Here is a 21,278-nt window from a genome sequence, read left to right on the forward strand (position 1 = left end):
TACATACCATACATGTGTCAGTGTTACGCAGTTCCGCGGTAACATCTTGTATTTCAGTAACATGGAGGTGACGTACAATACATTCCTGCAGTATGTAGTCCATAACATTTCTGCTGCAGGAGATGTGTCAGTATTTCTCCCCTGATAACCTGTATTAGAAGTGAACGGCAAACTGTTTCCAATGATTAACTCCATGTTTACTGGGAAGAAAATAGCACAACACGAGTGAGTGGGGGTGACTTGTCAGCGTCAGCTAGGGGACTAATATTTACCAATGTCTATATTGTACATGGAGGTTATGTGGTAATTTAATAAAGTGTAAAATCTCATTTACTAACATTTAGACCCTTTCTCTTACAGTTAATGTTGGTGACTATATACAAGCTGTACTGGATAGGAACCTGGCTGAAAATATCTCCCGGGTTTTGTACCCCAACGATAATGTGAGTTTCTTTTCTCTATGTATACTTGTCAGTAATCTGTTTTAGGGATCTATATTATGGCACGTATGAGGTGCACCTATGGCTGCTATGAGCCTACACTGTATATTATGGCACGTATGAGGTGCACCTATGGCTGCTATGAGACTAGGCTATATCAATGTATATTCCTTTAGTTGTAATGTAAGGCATGAAGTGAGGAATTTATTAAAGGGATTATGCCATGAAAAGTATCCTCTATCCTTAGGGTAGACCCCCATCAAATCTGAGGTATGGGGGTATTTATTTCCCCACCGCACATTCAGCAGGGTTGAATATGAACGTGACGCTTGGTAGACGAACCTGGGCTCCCTTTGAAGTGAATGGGATTGCCATCCACAAAGCAACAGCCTTAGGTTGAATTCACACGGGGTTTTTTTGGTCAGGATTTTGAGTCCGTATCCATCTCAAAATCCTGACCAAAAAGACGGCTCCCGGATAAAGAAGCAAGGTGCTCATTCTTCAGGCCGTTTCACCTCAGAATTCGGCCTGAAGACTCACCTCCTCCAGACAAGGCCCATTCATTGGGCCTAACCCGGAGCGGACTGCATGGCTTTCAGTCGCGGCTACCCAGTTTTTGGACCAAAACCTGAGGTGGCTGTTCCGGCTCCCGGAAAAAAAACAAACCACATGCTCATTCTTCAGGCAAAGTCGCCTCGCGAATCCGCCTGAAGACACCTCTGACTAGGCCCATTCATTTGAGCCTAATCCAGATCGGAGTGCCAAGACTGGATGCCCGTGGAGTGCACTGGCATCCAGCCGCAGTTACCCGTATTTTGGACTGGAACCTGAGGCAGCCTCTGCGTCAAATTCCGATCCAAAATACCCCGTGTGAACCTGGCCTTGCATTCAGCCAGATGTATGTGCAGTGAGGAGGAAACACTTCTCATTCTAGGGATTGGTGGGGGGTCAGCACTATTTATCTTAGGGATGGAGGATATACTTTTTGTGTCAGAACCCCCTTTAACTCATCTATTCCATTTTTCTGTCATAGACGTGTGTCATTGTGGCCTACCTTTTGCATCATACATATGCTACATTGTTTGCTCCGTACCTCTTTTGCCACTTTTTACACATTTTCTGGAGCCGGATTGCAATACCTTGGCCCAACAAATTTATTTTACCTCATGACATAAAACTGGTGCGAGTTCTACAGGAAATCTAAACCAGTTCCTGACTGCTGTAGATTTCAGCTCTGGCACTTGGAAGTACGCCTGAGGCCGGAGCTTCTTAATAATTCAGGCGTGCCTCGCGCTATTCGGGGACTTTATTAAAGCTGGCGTAGGAACCATGAGTCTTAACCCCTTCCCGACATGTGCCATAATAGTACGGCGCTGCTGGGAAGGGCTTCCCGCAAACCGCCGTACTATTACTGCGGCTGCATGGTAATACACGGCTGACAATGCCCCGTTACACCCGCGGTCGGAACCGGGTCCGATCGCGGGTGTTAACCCATGAGATGCCGGTGGTCAACATGACCACCGGCACCTCCGGGGTTTCAGTGTAACATGGCGGCGATCGGCACCCCCCGCGCCGGTTTCGGGGGGTGCCGGTGTTCGTAGGGGGCAGCCCGGGGTCTGATCAGTGACCCCGGGTCTGCCCCTTCACTTACCTCCTCCTCGCGCCTGGCCGATCCTGCCGTAAATGAAGCTGTCAGCCTGTGCGTCCACACAGGCTGACAGCTTCCTCTACACTGCAATACACGTGTAACACGTGTATTGCAGTGTATATGTATTGAAGCGGTGATCAGCGGATCACTGCTTCAATCCCCCATGGGGACAGAAAAAAAAAAGTGAAAAAAAAGTAAAAATAAAAAAGTTTAAAAAAGTTTAAAATAAATTAGAAATAAATAAAGCCCCAAAAATCCCTTTTTCCCCATATAAAATGTTTTACTATGTAAAATAAAGAAAAATAGAAAAAAACATTACATATTTGGTATCGCCGAGTCCGTAATAACCTGAACAATAAAATTAAAACATTATTTAACCCGAACGGCGAACGGCGTAAAAAAAAAAAAACGTAGAAAACTGCTCAAAATAATGATTATTCACCACCTTTCCCTTACAAAATGTTCAATAAAAAATAATCAAATGGTCAGATGAAAACCAAAATGGTACCAATAAAAATCAGAGGTCATCCCGCAAAAAATAAGCTCTCAACCAGCTCTGTCTACCAAAAAATAAAAATGTTACGCCTTTCAGAAGATGGCGATGCAAAAATAATAGATTTTTTTCCCTAAATTGAATTTTATTCTGCACAAATAGCAACGCATTAAAAAATCATATAAATGAGGTATCACCGTAACCGTACCGACCCGCAGAATAAAGGTAACATGTTACTTATGCTGAACGTTGCACGGGAAAGAAAATAAATGCTAAAAAGCAATGCTAGAATTGATGTTTCCTTTTACATCCCACCCAGAAAGAGTTAATAAAATGTAGTCAATAATTTACAGGCCCCAAAATGGTGGCATTGAAAAGTACATCTAATACTGCAAACACCAAGCCCTCATATGGCCACATTGCCAGAAGATAAAAATAAAAATCTAGCTTGTACAATGTGAACACAAAAACCCCAAAAGTCGCCAAATCATTAGGACATAAGTGGCTGCGACTAGAAGGAAATGTATAAGCTGTGCGAGCGTTTTCAGGGGACCCCCCATATTTAGAGCTTATGAGAGAGAATACACCAGCGCTGATCCCCCAGAAAGCCCCTCTTCCCCGTCCGTGTCATAGGAGCTAGTGGTAAAATAGAATGGGATTTGGTTTACCCAATTTACTCCGCACAGCTTACATATTTACTTCGGGGTTACTAATGCTACTACATCACTTGATAAATTCTTTGAGGGGTACGGTTTTCAAGATGGGGTCACTTTCTAGAGGTTTCCACTGTTTGACACCTCAAGGGCTTTGTAAATGCGACATGGTTCCTGAAACTGTTCACAGCCAGATCTGCCTTCTAAAAGCTCTTTGGCGCGCCTTCCCTTCTGCGTCTCGCGGTGCGTCCATATATTAGTTTACACCCACAAGTGGGGTACTATGGTAGTCGGGAGAACTTGCCTAACAAATTGTGGGATGCGTTTTCTCCTTTAACCCCTTGTAAATGTGCAAATTCTAGGGCTAAACAAAAATAGTAAAATAAAATCAAATTTGAAAATTTCACCTCCATTTTGTATTAATTCCTGTTAAGCACTTATAGGGTTAAAATACTTGGTATATGTTGCTTTGGCGTATTTAAGGGGTGCAGTTTTGAAAATGGGGTGATTTATGGGGGTTTCTAATACAGGGGTCCTTTAAAACCCCTTCATAACTGGATTAGTCCCTTTAAAAAATGGGTTTTGGAAATTTCTTGAAAATTTTGAATATTGTTGTTTCACTTGTAAACCTTATAATGTCCGTAAAAAATAAAAGGGTGACTAAAGTTTGATGCCGACATAAAGCAGAGATCTGGGACATGAGATTTATTATATAATTTTGGCGGTCTGACTATCTGTATGCAATGCACATCATTTCAAACTTTATAAAATGCATATTTTTCAAAATTTCCACCAAATTTCCTATTTTTTCATAATTAAACACAAAACATATCAACCAAAATTTACTACTAACATGAAGTACAATGTGTTACGAGAAAACAATCTCAAAATCACTTTGGTAAGTTAAAGCGTTCTAAAGTTATTGCCACATAAAGTGACACATGTCCGTTTTGAAAAATTGAGCTTGGTCAGGAAGTCAAAAAGTGCCATCGGCGGGAAGGGGTTAATACATTCCATCCAAAGTGCTCGCCCTCCATCAATACTCTGTTGCAGAGATACTTCATATGAGAACATATGGGGCCTCACAGAGAAACTAAAATGGCAGACGGATTTATAGTATCACGATACAGACTTGTTATGTCACTGTTTACACTCAGCAGGCGTCGGTGACTCTTCAGTGTAATGTATTTGGCTGTGGTATGAATATGGAGACTAATCTGTGCTGTTCTTTCTACAGTTCTTTGAAGGTAAGGAGTTGCGTCTGAAGCAGGAGTACTTTGTGGTAGCGGCTACTCTGCAAGATATCATCAGGCGGTTCAAGTCTTCCAAATTTGGATGTCGGGACCCAGTTAGAACCTGCTTCGATACCTTCCCTGATAAGGTAAATTTCTGCTTTTATAGTCTAGTTGTAGTATGACAAAATTTCCAATGTGGCTTTTAGACACAGATGTGAGCACAGGTTGGAACTTTGTTTTTTTGTTATTCGTTTTAATCCTAAAATGACTATAATCCCAGTGTATGAAGCGCGTCATAAACTACAGACTGCTGGGGTCTGCGAGACTGGGGGCAGCTTCTAATTACCATAGGGTATGAACGTATGCGATCACATAGAAGGATCTACAGAACCGCTGTACCTAGCATATCCTATAACTGAAGGAACCTCTAAATACTGGATATTATTGCGTTTCCTGACATCTTACTACACTTTTATCCCACAGGTTGCTATACAGCTGAACGATACTCACCCGGCACTTGCTATTCCTGAGCTCATGAGGATCTTAGTAGATGTTGAGGAAATGGAGTGGGATAAGGTAAGGTAACACACCACGTAATAGAGAAATCCTACTACAATAGGAAAAGCCGCAGCCAGCGTTTTCCAAACTTGGCAGGTCATGAGACAATCCCTTTAAATGTCGGCTGAAGCTGCCACTGGGTGAAACTTAAAGGGCTACTCCATATTTTTATTTGTGTGCTCAATAATAACATCAAAGAATCCAGTAAATTCCTAAGCGCCCTCTAGTGGCTGCTGTGGCTACAGGACAATGCAGTAGAGTAAGAAAACAGAGTAAGAGCTCGTTCACACAGTATTTTTAGACTTGGCTCACACCGATATTGTTCTGATTCGATATAGGATAGTTATAATGGAAATATACGCAGGTTCCTAACCAGCATAGATCTCCATTCAGACGCAGGGAGATCTGACTGATCTCATTATACTGCCATATGATACGTTAGCCTTAGTCAATATGCCCCGTTGTGTCTGCATCCAACTCCATTCACTCTCATGTTAAAACCAAGATGGAAGCTTTCATGGAACATAAAGTTTTCCATCACAGACAAGATGGATGAAGCTTCTATATTGTGAATGTGATGGCTGCCAACAGAATGTGCTCTGTCTGCCTCCTTCATTCTGTAGACTTTTCAGCCCGTTGTTCTAAGCGTATGACAGATCAGAACAATAGACAGAATGACAGCAGCCTGAGTGTTGCCTTAGAAGGACAACTTTATTATTTTCCAGCGATCAGCAGTTGTTACAGAGTAAAGTAAGGAATATATGAGAAATTAATAGTTTGTCTTTCTAAGATAAGCGGCCAAGGCGACCTGCTCTAATAACAATAATAATAAATGTTATTTCTATAGCGCCAACATATTCCGCAGCGCTGTACAATTTGTAGGGTTTGAGAACAGATACATTACAAAGAAATAGTCACTTCACACAATGGGACTGAGGGCCCTGCTCACAAGAGCTTACAATCTATGAGGTAGAGGGGGTGACACAAGAGGTAGCAGGGGCGGCATTACTTATACAGGGGGTCAGACAGTTTTGTAATAGAAGTTACTGTCATTACACAAACATAAAGCTGTACGAGCCGTCACCAGTCGTGTCCTTTAACATGTGGATGATGCCTGGACTTTTACAGTTAGCTTGCTCTACTCCTTGCTTGGCCATAGTTTGTTTTTTTTACAGTATTTTCGGACAACTGTGTGTACTAAACAATAAGTACAATAAGTGATGACGCCTGTTGTCACCTGTATACAATGTATCTCATCTGTGCTCCTTCTCCTAGGCCTGGGACATAACAAAGAGGACTTGTGCATACACCAACCACACGGTGCTGCCTGAGGCTCTGGAGCGTTGGCCGGTTCACTTGTTTGAGAAGCTTCTGCCTCGTCACCTGGAGATTATCTATGCAATCAATCAAAAACACCTGGATGTAAGCGCTCACCTGCCCTCCGCGTGCACATAGTTTGGGGTATTCTTTTACAAAGGGGGCATTGACACTTCAAAGACTGGGGCAGATTTATGAAGACTGGTATTACTAAAGTCACTCCTTATGTTCTTGAAGAGTGTGTCTCAAGGACATAAGACGCACCCTTCGCTGCCCCGTGTTCTTGGAGGGAAAATATAAGCCGGCTCATAGTTGGTGTATATTTCCCACATCACTTACCCCAAATTTCTAGCGTAAATGATGAAAAATTTGGGCACACTGTGTCCTATGTTTGGGCAATTTTTTTTTTTATTTTTTTTTTGCAAATTGCCAATTTGCACAAAAAAAAATTGCAACTTTATACCTTGTATGCCAAAAAAACTGTCATTAAAAGGCATAATGAATCTGCCCCATTGTTTGTGTTATAGAGGGCAATTGAGAATATTTGGGGGTTTGATCTCTATGATGACATCCTAGCGTGCAAAATTTTTATTATTTCAATGGTTTGGATGTAGAATCAAATCAAATCTAGAAAGATGAAATGAAAAGTAGTGCTAAAGGGACAATGAGCTTTTTTTTTTTTTTTTTTTTTTTTTAAAAAAAAATTAAGATTAATATTAAATATATTTTAAAAGAATTGTTTTTTTAAAAAAAATTTCATGTTATTATTACGTATTATCAGTATGTTAGAAAATTTGTAAAAGTCCTGCGGTTAGAACTGTGTCTACAAATGTGGCTGAGACTTCCTGTTTCCTGTAGGAGATTATTTTTTGCAGCAGCCCCCTCACTTACTGATGGTTACAGCTATCATGTATATATAGATAAGACACAGAATCCACCAGCTACAATAGAGGATATCATTTTTTCATGGATAGAACGCCGACCTATTCAAGTCTATAGAGCAATGCAAGGCAAATCACAATGTCCTGTTATCCTGTGATGTTAGAAATGAGGGATAAGGCCCCGTTCCCACGGAGTAAACACGTGTCAGAGTGAGTGCTGTAAAACAGAACCCCATTGACTTCAATGGGTGTCGGCTTACGTGCGCTACACATTGAAATCAATGGGTTAAAAAGCCTCCCATTGATTTCAATGTGTAGCGCGCGTAAGACGGCACCCATTGAAGTCAATGGGGTTCTGTTTTACAGCACTCACTCTGACACGTGTCAGAATGAGCGGCGCGTTACTCCGTGTGAACGCAGCCTAAGAGTATTGGGATATAGGATCTTGAGCAATGACTGCCCCCGACTAATGCTGTGTGCAAGTTCCAGACCGTATAGCCTTCTCCGCACCGGCCATCAGCCCAATAAAGGACTATTGGTGTGAAGTGTTGCTGGAGCTGCTATAGTTGTAATTCGCTCCTTTGGAACCAGTAAAGAAGAGATTTTGCTTCATGTCTGAATTGCTGTTCCATCCAAAGTACTTGTCTTTCTCTATATGTATTGTAGTGACCACTGTGCTCTGTCCCACTCTTTTGTAGGAGGTGGCAGCCATGTATCCCGGGGATATGGACCGTCTCCGTAGGATGTCAATCATTGAAGAAGGCGACTGTAAGAGGATAAACATGGCTCATTTATGTGTCATCGGATCTCACGCTGTCAATGGTGTTGCTAGGATCCACTCCGAGATAGTAAAGCATTCAGTGTAAGTACTTGAGGTGGGGAGCGCCATTAGTTATTGACTTTAAGGACGTCTTCTGACATGTAAATGAGAAATATGAGAAGAGGTTATCTGTAGTTCTCAGGGTTATAGGACATTACTGATAACCTTTTATATTATGTCATGTATGACGGGCTTCTGCAATTTTTGTCCAGTTGTAAAAGCTCATCACATGGTTTAGATGCAGCAAACGTAACTTGATATTTTCAATGGTATGTGTTGTTTTAAATGTCAATTTAAAGTTTGTTACATGGTGTTATGTAATGTGTTAATCATAAAATTACGCTTTAACTAACGCCAGAAAATTTAGGAATGTAAAGATATCCCCATTACTTCTATTGAATTGTTCTGGTGAGAACACAAGGAGCGGCTGCCACATGTGACTGAAGTCCTGGCCACATGTGGTGTGTAGGACCCCTAGCGATCAGACGCATAACCTTTATTGTGTAGATAGAGAATTTGTGTTAGGGAGCGTTCACAAGGAGTAACGTCGGCTCAATGTGTGCTTATTTGTACTGCCGTAGAAAAGCGAGGGTAGCGTTTACGTGGTGAATGTTTACGCAAGCAAAAAATGCGTCCGTAAACGCCGCTTATACGCTCATAGTAAAAAAACGCCACGTAAACGCTACCCTCGCTTTTCTACAGCAGTACAAATAAGCACACATTGAGCCCGGCGTTACTCCGTGTGAAGGCTCCCTAACACAAATTCTCTATCTACACAATAAAGGTTATGCATCTGATCGCTAGGGGTCCAACCATCGGTACCCCCAGTGATCATGAGAACGTCCCGGTGGATCAGTAATGCGGAAATGCTTTTTTTGTTGTGGTTTTTTGAGTCAAAGCCAGTAGTAGATTGAGCAGAAAGTAGAAGTATAAGAAGTTCCTGTATATTTCCCATTCCTATTGTAGCCATTCTTGGCTTTGGCTTAATAAAACGCTGTGTGGGGCCTCAGTCTTGGTTGTACATGTCCTTCAGACCATATGTTTTATTCGCAACATATCCAGCGCATTTATTAATGTGTTATAGCAGCTAACGTTTGCCATTTTGTTTTTCATGTTAATAGCTTCAAAGATTTCTATGACATCGAACCACATAAATTTCAGAACAAGACAAATGGCATCACTCCAAGGAGATGGTTAATGCTCTGCAACCCTGGCTTATCAGACATCATTGCTGAGGTAACATGTCATGCTACTGCCCCCTAGTGGTGGGAGCATGAATGCAAACTGTGAAACCTATACATATCTATCTATCTATCTATCTATCTATCTATCTATCTATCTACTATCCATCTATCTATCTATCTATCTATCTCCTATCTATCTATCTATCTATCTATCTATCTATCTATCTCCTATCTATCTATCTATCTATCTATCTATCTATCTATCTATCTATCATCTATCTCCTATCCATCTATCTATCTATCTATCTATCTATCTATCTATCTATCTATCTATCTATCTATCATCTATCTCCTATCCATCTATCTCCTATCTATCTATCTATCTATCTATCTATCTATCTATCTATCTATCTATCTATCTATCTATCTATCTATCTATCAGTATAGGCTTATTTTATTTACTCTATTTATTTATTTTATTAGTATTAGTATTATTTTATTTTATTTTTTTTTAAATCTATTACATTTCTACTGAAAACAGTACGGTACTTTTGGTTGCGTTTTGTTGCTTCCCATCCATGCTTGGCGTGGTGATTTCTCATTTGAAAAAGTAGAATTTTATAAATATCAGTAAGGGCTCGTTCACATCAGCGTTGTGAACTCCGTTATGCAGGTTTCCGTTTCCTGCATATAACAGAGCAGGAGACAGAAATCTGCAGGAGTCTCTCTCACCCATTCATTTGAATGGGTGAGAGAGATGTCCAGCCGTGAGCGGCGGTGAGCGTTTTGCGCTCTCTGCCGCGAAACCGGGTTTTATAATCCGGACACAGAGTCGGACATGCAGTACTCTGTGTCCGGATTAAAAAATCCGGTTTCGCGGCGGAGAGCCTAAAACGCTCACCGCCGCACACGGCCGGACCCGGTCTGTGCTTTCCGTCTTCTGGCATGCAGAAGACGGAAACCACAGAACGGAGACATGAACGCAGGTGTGAACCTAGCGTCAACAGCAACTCTGTTCATTCAAGCCTATGGGAGATACCAAACAGCCAAGCAGTGGGGGACTCTTGTTCTCAATGGTGGTTGGGGCCCCAAAGGTGGACCTATTCTACGTTTGAAATGGGAAAACCCTTTGACCCCTTCCTGTACCTCTATAGTACGTTATTCTGAATGAGTAGTTTCTGCACCATGTTATACTGTTATAGCACAATCTTAATGGAGTTATCATGTCACTGATACCATGCAGTGAATGCTTAAGGCTGAGGCCCCATGTTGCGGAAAAGCAGCTTTTTTTGTTGCCGTTTTTTGAGCCAAAGCTAAGAATGGCTACAAGAGGAATAGAAAATATATAAGAGGTTGTTACACTTCTCCCTTCTTCTCGATCCACTCCTGACTTTGGCTAAAAAAAAAAAAACCGCAACAAAATCTTAACAACAAAAAAAGCTGCGTTTCTGTAACGTGGGGCCTTAACCTAAAGGAAAAAAAGGTGGAATAGTTTTTTTAAATTACTCTTAATTAGAGATGAGTGAGTACTGTTCGGATCAGCCGATCCGAACAGCACGCTCCATAGAAATGAATGGATGCACCTGGTACTTCCGCTTTGACGGCGGCCGGCCGCTTAACCCCCCGTGTGCCGGTTACGTCCATTCATTTATGCGATCCGAACAGTACTCGCTCATCTCTGCTCTTAATAGAAGATATATAATACATTAAATGTTTCTCAAAATGGTGCCATTAAAGAATACAACTCATCCTGCAAATAACAAGGCCCCATAGCAACATCAACTGAAGATAAGAAACTGTAAGCATTTGTCATCATATCAACACAATGTCTCCTTCCTTCACAGAAAATTGGTGAAGACTTTGTGACCGACTTGAGCCAGCTAAGGAAATTGTTGGATTTTGTAGATGATGAAAGTTTTGTGCATGATATAGCTAAAGTCAAGCAGGTAAGTTCGCTAGGGCTGCGGACCTCTGGCTTAGTCATCTCTTTATTTTTCCAAAAAACATATGGGGGGGGGGGAGGGAGATTTATCAACTGATAATCATTTGTAATACAATATCATAAAATTTTTTACAAAAAAAAAAAAAAAAACACATCCTCAGTCTGTAGGAGAGATATGACTGCACTTGTACAGTCACTTTACATTGTAGTCCAATATATGGAGAATCAGCCGATCCGAACAGCACGCTCCCATAGAAATGAATGGAAGCACCTGGCACGCAGACTTTGCTGGCGGCCGGCCGCTTAACCCCCTGCGTGCCGGCCTTTTCCATTCATTTCTATGGGAGTGTGCTGTTCGGAACGGCTGTTCCAAACAGTGTTCGCTCATCTCTAGTTATGAATATATTCTCATTTACTAATATTGAAGAGTTACATGACTATAGGGATCAGTTTGCTTAGTTCACCTTCTTTCCACAAACTAGAAAACATAGATTTACTGAAATCATTAAAAACTTATTTTCAATGTTTTCTTCCAATTGCCAGGAAAATAAGCTGAAGTTTGCGGCCTACCTGGAAAATGAATACAAAGTGAAAATTAACCCTTCATCCATGTTTGACGTACAAGTCAAGAGAATCCACGAGTACAAAAGGCAGATTCTGAATTGTTTACATGTCATTACTCTGTACAACAGTAAGTCAAATGGTGTCTGGCCCAGACTCTCAGACATTACTGGCGCGGCTTTTTTTGTGGGATAAATTGGTTTTAAAGGGGTATTCCCACGTCGCATACTCACCAGTCTTCGCTGCAGTAAAATCTTCTTTCTTCCTGTTTTTTTTTTTTTTTTTTTTGCGTCATTTGGTGGGCGGGGTTTCATAGCAACCTGCAGTGTAGCTCCGCCCCAAAATTAGCATGTAGCTCCGCCCACTGCATTGCGAGATCCTATGGGGCGGCTGAAGGGCCTGTGATGTCATCAAAGGTACTCAAACAACACTATATGCACAATACTGCCTGTCTCTGCCATAATGAACACAATTGAATTAGCTAACCTGATAAATGGGAGAACAGAAGACAAGTTCAGAAATGCAAGCAGCTCCCCTAATTTATCTGAGAGCAGGAAGCTAGGTCATGTGGTGTAGACACAGGAATAGCTAGAAACACAGGCCCACTCCCTGCACTTAGCCCCTCCTCCCTCCCCCCTCAGAGCAGCAGATACATCACTTGACTTTTGAGCAGATAAGCCAAGGGCTGTGTCAACAATGAATTGAATAAAGTAAGATAGTGGACAAACAAAGCAGTTTTGCTGAAGCAATGTATTTAGGAAAAGTCTTACATCCACATTAACAAGCAGTATAGATAGGATCCTTGTGATGGGACAACCCCTTTAAATATTCACATCATCTTTACAAGACGCGCAGTCCAGGTCCCAGTTCCTTATAGCCTGGTTAGGGGTTACACAATAGGCAGCAGGAAGACAAAAAAAATTACAATTTGTCATGATTAAAAATATTACGGTGTTATCCCTGTATATAAGTGACGGTTTACTAGAATGCAGCCATTTTCAGCTTTCAATGCTGGCCCTCGCCTCACCTGCACTGTCCACTGACATTCACATTTCTGTCCCGGAGCCAACATCACATCTCCCTATGTAAAATCTTGAACATAGAGATGAGCGAACACTATTCGAAACAGCCGTTTCGAATAGCACGCTCCCATAGAAATGAATGGACATAGCTGGCACGCGGGGGGTTAAGCAGCTGGCTGCCGGCAAAGTCTGTGTGCCGCTTCCATTCATTTCTATGGGAACGTGCTATTCGAAACGGCTGTTTCGAATAGTGTTCGCTCATCTCTACTTGCACATGCTTCAACCATGATCATGATTCGTGACCCATTCATATAGAAGACGCATGGGGCACTTTTGGTCCCCTGTTCTTACTTCTGTGGTTAAGGGTTAAATAACCTTAATTTCACAATCTCTTAACCTGAATTTGCTGCGCATGCACCAGACTAAGATCAGCTGGCGCATGCACAAGATTTTACAGAAGAGGGCCAAGATTTTGATTCTTGGTTCTGAAGTTGGAATCATGGGCACATGCAGGTGGCATTAGGAGATGAAGAAGGGTGCAGCACAAGGTGCACCAACATCTGGTGCAGAAAGACAAGAATGGGCTACTATGGGCTCATTTCGGAGCTGGCAGACTCTCTTTATCCTTAGTCATACTTGCTTGTTACTTGAATAGAAGCAGAACAGTTTCCACTCCCCGTTCCCTCCAGTACATTGCTGTGTCCAGATACTGATGACCTATCCTGTGGATAATATGACACATGCAATAGGAACTAGAAACCCCTAAAGTTATAACAGACCAATAAGTTTAGAATTGTCGGCTGCTTAAGGTCTTGCAGTCAGAGTAATCTCCTTTGGATACTCCCTTGCTTAGGACCTCGGTGTCTTCATAGGGTACTTTATCTGTCCAAGATGTATCCCGGGGACCAGAGATGAGCGAGTAGTATTCGATCGAATACCCCTCCACCATATGTTTGCGTGTAAGCGACCGAACACCAAGGGGTTCGATGTGCTTAACCCCTTGGTGTTCGGCCACTTATTCCATCGGTATCGAATACTACTCACTCATCTCTACTGGGGACCATTTACTACAGCCGTGAGGGTGGCTGAAATAAAAATTGGCTCTAACAGAGGATTATAAAAAAAAAAAATCACCAAAAATGTATGTTGATTTTATATTGCGTGCTCTCCGTAACATACTGATAATTTTCCAGGAATCAAGAAAGATCCATCCAAAACCTATGTGCCAAGGACGGTTATGATCGGAGGAAAGGTACCGTATAATAAGACATCTATAATCTTCATAATAATTCTAGTAACGCCTCCACCATTTTTATATTCACTTTCATGTTTCTGGAGATATTGAGACAGCAGCGACTCTTCTATTCTGGCACTTCATGTGTACAATGACATGTCTCTATGTTCTATAGGCAGCTCCTGGTTACCATATGGCGAAAATGATCATCAAATTAATTACATCTGTTGGAAGCATCGTGAACAATGACCCGGTGATTGGCGATAGACTAAAGGTTATCTACTTGGAGAACTACCGAGTGTCTCTGGCAGAGAAGGGTAGGTATTATCGAGGCTTAAGAATAATGTAGGATGGGGATAGGCTGGACTCACTGACATAACTTATTGTCCCTGAACATATATGTTGTGTCATATGCAGTTTGCGATATTATTGGGACAAGACCACAATATGTCCCTGCCAAATGTTTACCCAAGGCTCAGTCTTTGGCATACCTTTGACATATAGGACTGTGAGAACACTTGTGTTACACTTTCTATCACACAGTAACCATAGAATACCTCGTGGAATAGTTGGTGTTGTGTATTAAAGGGATCCTATCATTGGACTAACACATAGGAATAGCCTTAAGATAGGCTATTATTCTCCTACCTTGAGATGTCTTCTTTGCGCCTCCGGTTTTCTTCGGTATGAAAATTAGCTCTCTCGCAGCAATGGGGTGGGCCCCAGCGCTCAAACAGCACTGGAGGCGTCCCCAATGCTGCGAGAGAACTTTCCAGCACCGCCTCCATCCTCTTCTGGAACGCCCTCTCCTTGTGTCTTCTTCCGTCCTGGGTTTCAATCTCCTAGGCATGCGCTTTCGGCTCTGCCATCAGGCCTTGGGCAGAGCCGACTGCGCATGGCCACGGCCACAAGATAATGGCCGCTTACACGAACTGACATTGATAAAAAGTGGCGCGCGCACATGCGCAGTAGCTGTAGTAGAAGCAGCATGCTACTGCACATGCACCCGCGCCATTTTTTAACAATGTCAGTTAGCTAGTTAGACGGGATACGAGGACATCGCTGAAAGAGGAAGCGTGGCTGAAGAAGACGGCGGACCCTGAATGCCCTCCCACCGTGCTCGATGGGTAAATTGATCATATTCTGTTTTAGGGTTTTATTTTAAAACTGGGGGGTAGTTTAATATAACTTTAGTGGTGCCTGAATAGCCTTTTTAAAGGCTATTCACGCATATGTGGGGCTCTATCAGCATAATTTTGCTGATAGAGCCCCTTTAAGCCTCTGCCCGAGGCCTAGAAGATTGAAACTCAGGACGGAAGAAAACACAGAGAGAGGGCGTTCCAGAAGAAGAGAGGGGTGTCGCTGGAGAGTTCTCTCGCAGCATTGGGGACGCCCCCAGTGCTGTGAGAGAACTCATTTGCATACTGAAGAAAACCCGGATTTCTACGGGGGCGCGTAGAAGACATCTAAAGGCAGGAGACGAATAGCCTTTCTTAAGGCTATTCCTATGTGTTAGAAAAAAAAGGTATCAATGATAGGATCCCTTTAAGCAGCGCCGCTGTGAGCCGTGAGGTTTCTTCATGGTGTTCTGTCAACAGACAGGTAATAATTGAATGTTTTATTTTCTAGTGATCCCCGCTGCTGACCTATCTCAGCAAATCTCCACCGCAGGCACTGAGGCGTCTGGTACTGGAAATATGAAGTTTATGTTGAATGGAGCCCTTACCATTGGTACAATGGATGGTGCCAATGTGGAGATGGCAGAGGAAGCAGGAGAGGACAACCTGTTTATTTTTGGCATGAGGGTGGAAGATGTAGAAGCTATGGACAAGAAAGGGTTTGTATTCCAGCATGATTCCTATAGCTTGGTGTTTCAGTTACATGAGATGTCCGATCGTTTGACATTGTCCCTATTAAAGTCTATATTCCCTCATTCTTATGAGCAGAGTGTTCAGTCTGAGCCATTACACCTAGTAAAGCTGTAGGTTATTCAGTTTGTAGGCGTAATGCGACCTTTATATCTGATATCTGGCATCGGGCTGTCCTGAATCAGCTGATAGACAGAGGAGACCCCTGCAGATCTAATGTAGATAGGCCGTCAGTATTACAAAGATGGATAACTCCATTAAATGGAGCCGTGGTCATGCATGAGTTAGGGAGCATTCACACGATGTTACGCTCCGCTCATTCTGAACGTAAAATTCGTTCAGAATGAGCGCGTAAGAAGCAGCTCCCATTGATTTGAATGGGTAGCGTGCATATGGCGGCACGCCGGCACCCAGAGTATAATACTGTATGCAGGGGCCACTATGGGGGATAATACTGTGTGTAGGGGACACTATTGGGGCATAATACTGTGTGCAGGGGCCACTATGGGGGATAATACTGCGTGCAGGGGCCACTATGGGGGATAATAGAACGTGCAGGAATGCGTAGGAGGGGGTCGTTCGAGGTCTTCGGCGTTGGTCAGGGGGGGGGGGGGCGCATGTCAAAAGTTACGCCACTGTTCCTAATTATCCTTTAGTATGGACATATATCCCTGATCCAGCCTCATGACATTGTGCTATTCCTGTAAATAATGCTTTGTCTTTTCTGCCTTGTCTAGATACAATGCTAAGGATTACTATGACCGAATTCCAGAGCTGCGAGAAGTGATCGATCAGATCAGGGATGGCCGCTTTTCTCCCAGAGAACCAGACTTGTTTAAGGATGTTGTAAATATGCTGATGAACCATGACAGGTAAGAAGAGCCCGGGCTGTCCATATTAGACACCTGTCCTATAGCATGATAATTGAGCGCCATTATACACATACATCTGCCAGTATACTGTATATAACTATATATATTTTATAGGTTCAAGGTGTTTGCAGACTATGAGGCCTATATTAAATGCCAAGAGAGAGTGGACCAATTATACATGGTAAGACACAAGAGCCGGCTCTAGCCACTTGCCCTATTTTACTCATTGGTTCTCTATAGTGACGGGTCTGTTTCGTTTGCAGAACCTCAGGGAATGGACCAAGAAAGTCATCAAAAATATCGCTTGCTCTGGCAAGTTCTCAAGTGACAGGACAATTAGTGAATACGCCACCGAAATCTGGGGGGTGGAACCGTCCGCTGTGAAGATTCCTCCACCCAACATACCCAGGGAATAGCTCCAAGCAGATGCATGTGCTCACCATCTTGGCTGGTAGTTTGGTTGGCTCAGGATTAGTGTTTGTTCACCAGTTGTGATCGCTTTCCCATCAGAACATAGTCTTGTCTCTGGGGAAACAATATTGAATGTGTCGTCCTACTCCAACTTATAACCTGTTATTTATTCCAGTTTTTTTTGTAGACCTGACCACGTAAATAGGGAAACTTTGAGGTCACAAGGGAAAGTTCTGGCTTTGTATGATAGAGCAGGAGCCATCATGTCCACCGTGCACAGTCCTTGTGCAAAATTCATCTAAGAACAAACCACTGCAAGCCACAAATCCTACTGTAATGTGTCGGTACCCATTCACACAGGATTATTTGACATAGTTTATTTGCCCTGTATGAACAAATGGGAAGCACAGATGTATCGCCTCTCCACTTGCATTTCACAGCGTATCTTTGTTTGATGACTTTTATCACCTGTTTTAGGTTTTTTCTACTATTTTAGTATACAAACACCTTGTGAATTGCTGGGGAAATGAGACTGAGTTTTTAGAATTCGCTTATTCACAAGGACTTTTAGAGAGGAGAAAATATTTTAGGCAATAAAAGCAAAGAGGAACCATTTATGTTCTAGAGCATCCTCATCGGTTGAATGGTCCATAGACTACTATTGTCGTGATATAAACCACTGGGGAAAGCCCTGGCAATTTTCAGTACTGTAATAGAAGGGGTTAACCCTCACCCAAGCTTAGCTGTAGGTGTCAGACCGCACGGAGTTAAACACTTTCCAGTGCCGCTTAAGTATGTGGAAGTCATATCCATGCTCTCGACACGACGTGGGAGAGGATGAGCAAGCTTTGTGTGTGAAGCATTATATTCCATGTCTTTGTCTTTGTATAAAAGCCGTTGTTTTAGCATTTGTGTGTGATTCCAAAGTACTGTATTTCTAACTCAAGAGTTGCACGTTAACTCCACCTTCATGCTTGTGGGACTCGTCCTTCAATAAACCTAGTACCTAATTTCAGCTTGTTGGATGTAATTTATTATAGTCTGTGGTTATTGGGACTTACCTCCTAAATCTGCCAAAGACGCGACTCCTCGGACCTACAAAAGTACATTACTTAATGGCAAGCCTCATTGGTTGTGGAAAAAATAAATAAGATTTAGGTAACATAAAAACAACACCAACGTCCCTCCTGAAGAAGCCGACACTATAGGGCGGGGTGTACACGATACGTAATATTTCACTGTTATGAAGATGGACTGAAATATTAGAATACAGTGAAATTTCTCCAAAAGACCCCCTTAAAGAGGACCTTTCATCAGATTGGGCACAGGCAGTTCTATATACTACTGGAAAGCTGAATTCAGCGCACTATCGGCTTTCCCGATCTGTGCCCGGTGTAAAGCACTATCAGTCCCGGTACCATAGCGCTTTACAGTCAGAAGGGCGTTTCTGACAGCCAGGGACGCCCTTCTGCCCAGCAGCGCCTATCGCGCTGTACTGTGGAGCGGGGAGGAACTCCCCCCTCCCGCTCCTGCTAATACTCGTCTATGGACGAGCTGTGTGAGCAGAGGGAGGGGGCGTTCCTCCCCGCTCCACAGTACAGCGCGATAGGCGCTGCTGGGCAGAAGGGCGTCCCTGGCTAAGTGTCAGAAACGCCCTTCTGACTGTAAAGCGCTACGGTACCGGAACCGATAGCGCTTTACACCGGGCACAGATCGGGAAAGCCGACAGTGCGCTGAATTCAGTATATAAAACTGCCTGTGCCCAATCTGATGAAAGGTCCTCTTTAAACAAAAACAAAAAAAAAAACAATCAGTGACCGATTTATACATGTGACCACCCCAGGGACATTTTCTAATTATCCGGTGATGAGCCGTTTCTGGAAATGGAACGTCACTACTACTTCCGCCCCATTCTACCCCATCATACTTACCTATCTTCCTTCTGCAGGGAAAAGCTCCTCCTTCTTCTGTGATGTCACCCTGCACATGTGCAAAATAGCTGACACGCTTGCACTGTAGCCAACACTTTATCTCTATTACACAAGCATGGGAGCCTGAAGTAGCTGCCCACGCCGGCCAGTAGAAATGGAGTGAAGGCTACAGCATAGTGTTGGGACTGCTTCTTGCTGGCATAGTCACAAAAGAGGAGGAGCTGTTCCCTGCAGAAAGAAGTCTGGATAGGAAGAAGATAGGTAAGTATGATGGGAGGGAGCTGAGTGAGTACACTCTGTTCTCCATAGAACTACAGGAGCATACTGTGCCTGCTCGCATAAGCGGTCACAAAAAAATGGCCGCCCGCATGTTAAGTCGGGTCTGGTGGCATGTGAGCCGACTTGCGCATGTGTTGAATTTTGATCCTTCCGCAGGCCGGAAGAAGACGAAAGAAGAGGCGGTTGCTGAAGAAGATGGAGGCGGCGCTGGAGAGTTCTCTCGCAGCATTGGGGATGCCCCAAGTGCTGTTTGAGCACTGGGGCCCGCCCCCGATGGTGCAAGAGAACTCATTTGCATACCGACAAAAACTGGGATTTCAAGCAAATGGCGGCGCAGAGAAGACATCTAAAGGTAGGAGAAGAATGGCCTTTCTGAAAGAGGACCTTTCACCATGTCCGGGCACAGGCAGTTCTATATACTGCCAGAAAGCTGACAGTGCGCTGAATTCAGCGCACTGTCGGCTTTCCCGATCTGTGCCCGGTGTGAAGAGCTTATGGCCCGGTACCGTAGCTCTTCTATGGTCAGAAGGGTGTTTCTGACCATTAGCCAGAGACGTCCTTCTGCCTCGCGGCGCCAATCGCGCTGTGCTGTGGAGCCTGGAGGAACGCCCCCTCCCTCTGCTCACACAGCTTGTCCGTAGACTAGCATTATCAGGAGAGGGAGGGGGCGTTCCTCCCGGCTCCACAGCACAGCGCGATTGGCGCCGCGAGGCAGAAGGACGTCTCTGGCTAATGGTCAGAAACGCCCTTCTGACTGTAAAGCGCTACGGTACCGGGACCGATAGCGCTTTACACCGGGCACGGATCGGGAAAGCCGACAGTGCGCTGAATTCAGCGCACTGTCAGCTTTCTGGCAGTATATAGAACTGCCTGTGCCCAAAAGTGGTGAAAGGTCCTCTTTAAGGCTATTCCAACGAGTTACTGAGAAAAAAAATGAGTTTGAATGATAGGATCCCTTTAAGGCTGGGGAGAGAAGTTGCATGGATATTCTAATCACAGCTCATCTCCTCGGATTCTCTGTCATATAGAGCTGTAAGTGACTTTTCAAGACCTTTAAAATGTACTTTAACCTGACAGCTATCATTGGACTTCACCTTGAATTTTGGCAGTGGATTTCTACCTCATGTTATACCATTCTAAACCATATTGTATCATTAGATGTTCGGCTTGTTCTTTATTTAATGTCATAAGAGTTTAGTAGTTGGCATTTTCATGAATTAGAGTCTTCACTGCTTCTGCCTGACCTGGGCTGTCAGCCATCTATGTAGGAGTTAGAGTTGATGATTTGGCCTACAGACTCCACAGCCCTCCTGCTATGGTATAGTAATGAACAAGCCATAGACTAATGATGACATGTAATTAATAGAACTTGTCAGCTGCCATTCTGTTGGGAGTAGATGTAACAAGATATAGGGGGCTCCCTCTGCAAACAAATACAGCTGTGAAATCCTATGTACAGAAGGATCTCTGCTTCCAGTCCTCAGGTGAAGCCAAAAAAAAAAAAAGTTTAATAAAAATAAGCACAACCCGACGCACCTTCATACTCCACTCCATAGGTGTCCTGCCAGGAGCTCTCACAGTATTATCACATCCAGTACCCCATCCCATCCTTGGGGTTGCCCAGGAATATAGATTTCATGGTCTAAAATGTTGGATCAAAGGTGGGGGTGGGCCGCACCTTCCAGGGCCTGTACTATACACAACACAGGTCCGAAAGCGGTTGGCTCTGTTCCCTGTGTAGTGGTTGGGTATCAGTATTGCAGCTCAGCTCTCATAGATCATACATTTTCGGCCTATGGCGATAAAATCCCTTCTACATTTAATGAAGCTGAGCTGCAATACCAAACACAACCCATGAAGGGTGTGGCGCTGTTTCAGAGATAAAGCAGACATTCTCTCCAGTGGCGTAACTACCGAGGTAGCGGCTGC

At 43.4% G+C, this 21,278-nt stretch overlaps 1 protein-coding gene across 1 annotated transcript in view; it reads left to right on the forward strand.

The window, feature by feature from the left end:
* Positions 1 to 18,149, forward strand: part of PYGB (glycogen phosphorylase B) — a 49,049-nt gene extending 30,900 nt beyond the window's left edge. The window contains exons 7-20 of the mRNA XM_075267414.1: positions 361 to 443; positions 4,472 to 4,615; positions 4,953 to 5,045; positions 6,303 to 6,449; positions 7,924 to 8,087; positions 9,167 to 9,281; positions 11,074 to 11,175; positions 11,715 to 11,862; positions 13,948 to 14,006; positions 14,164 to 14,305; positions 15,618 to 15,825; positions 16,594 to 16,728; positions 16,843 to 16,909; positions 16,992 to 18,149. Coding sequence (XP_075123515.1) covers positions 361 to 443; positions 4,472 to 4,615; positions 4,953 to 5,045; positions 6,303 to 6,449; positions 7,924 to 8,087; positions 9,167 to 9,281; positions 11,074 to 11,175; positions 11,715 to 11,862; positions 13,948 to 14,006; positions 14,164 to 14,305; positions 15,618 to 15,825; positions 16,594 to 16,728; positions 16,843 to 16,909; positions 16,992 to 17,144 — 1,760 coding nt within the window. The 3' untranslated portion in view covers positions 17,145 to 18,149. The remainder of the gene's footprint in view (positions 1 to 360; positions 444 to 4,471; positions 4,616 to 4,952; positions 5,046 to 6,302; positions 6,450 to 7,923; positions 8,088 to 9,166; positions 9,282 to 11,073; positions 11,176 to 11,714; positions 11,863 to 13,947; positions 14,007 to 14,163; positions 14,306 to 15,617; positions 15,826 to 16,593; positions 16,729 to 16,842; positions 16,910 to 16,991) is intronic.
* Positions 18,150 to 21,278: the final 3,129 nt, after the last annotated feature.

This window comes from Leptodactylus fuscus, chromosome 3 (assembly GCF_031893055.1).
Source record: "Leptodactylus fuscus isolate aLepFus1 chromosome 3, aLepFus1.hap2, whole genome shotgun sequence".
Lineage (NCBI taxonomy): Eukaryota > Metazoa > Chordata > Amphibia > Anura > Leptodactylidae > Leptodactylus > Leptodactylus fuscus.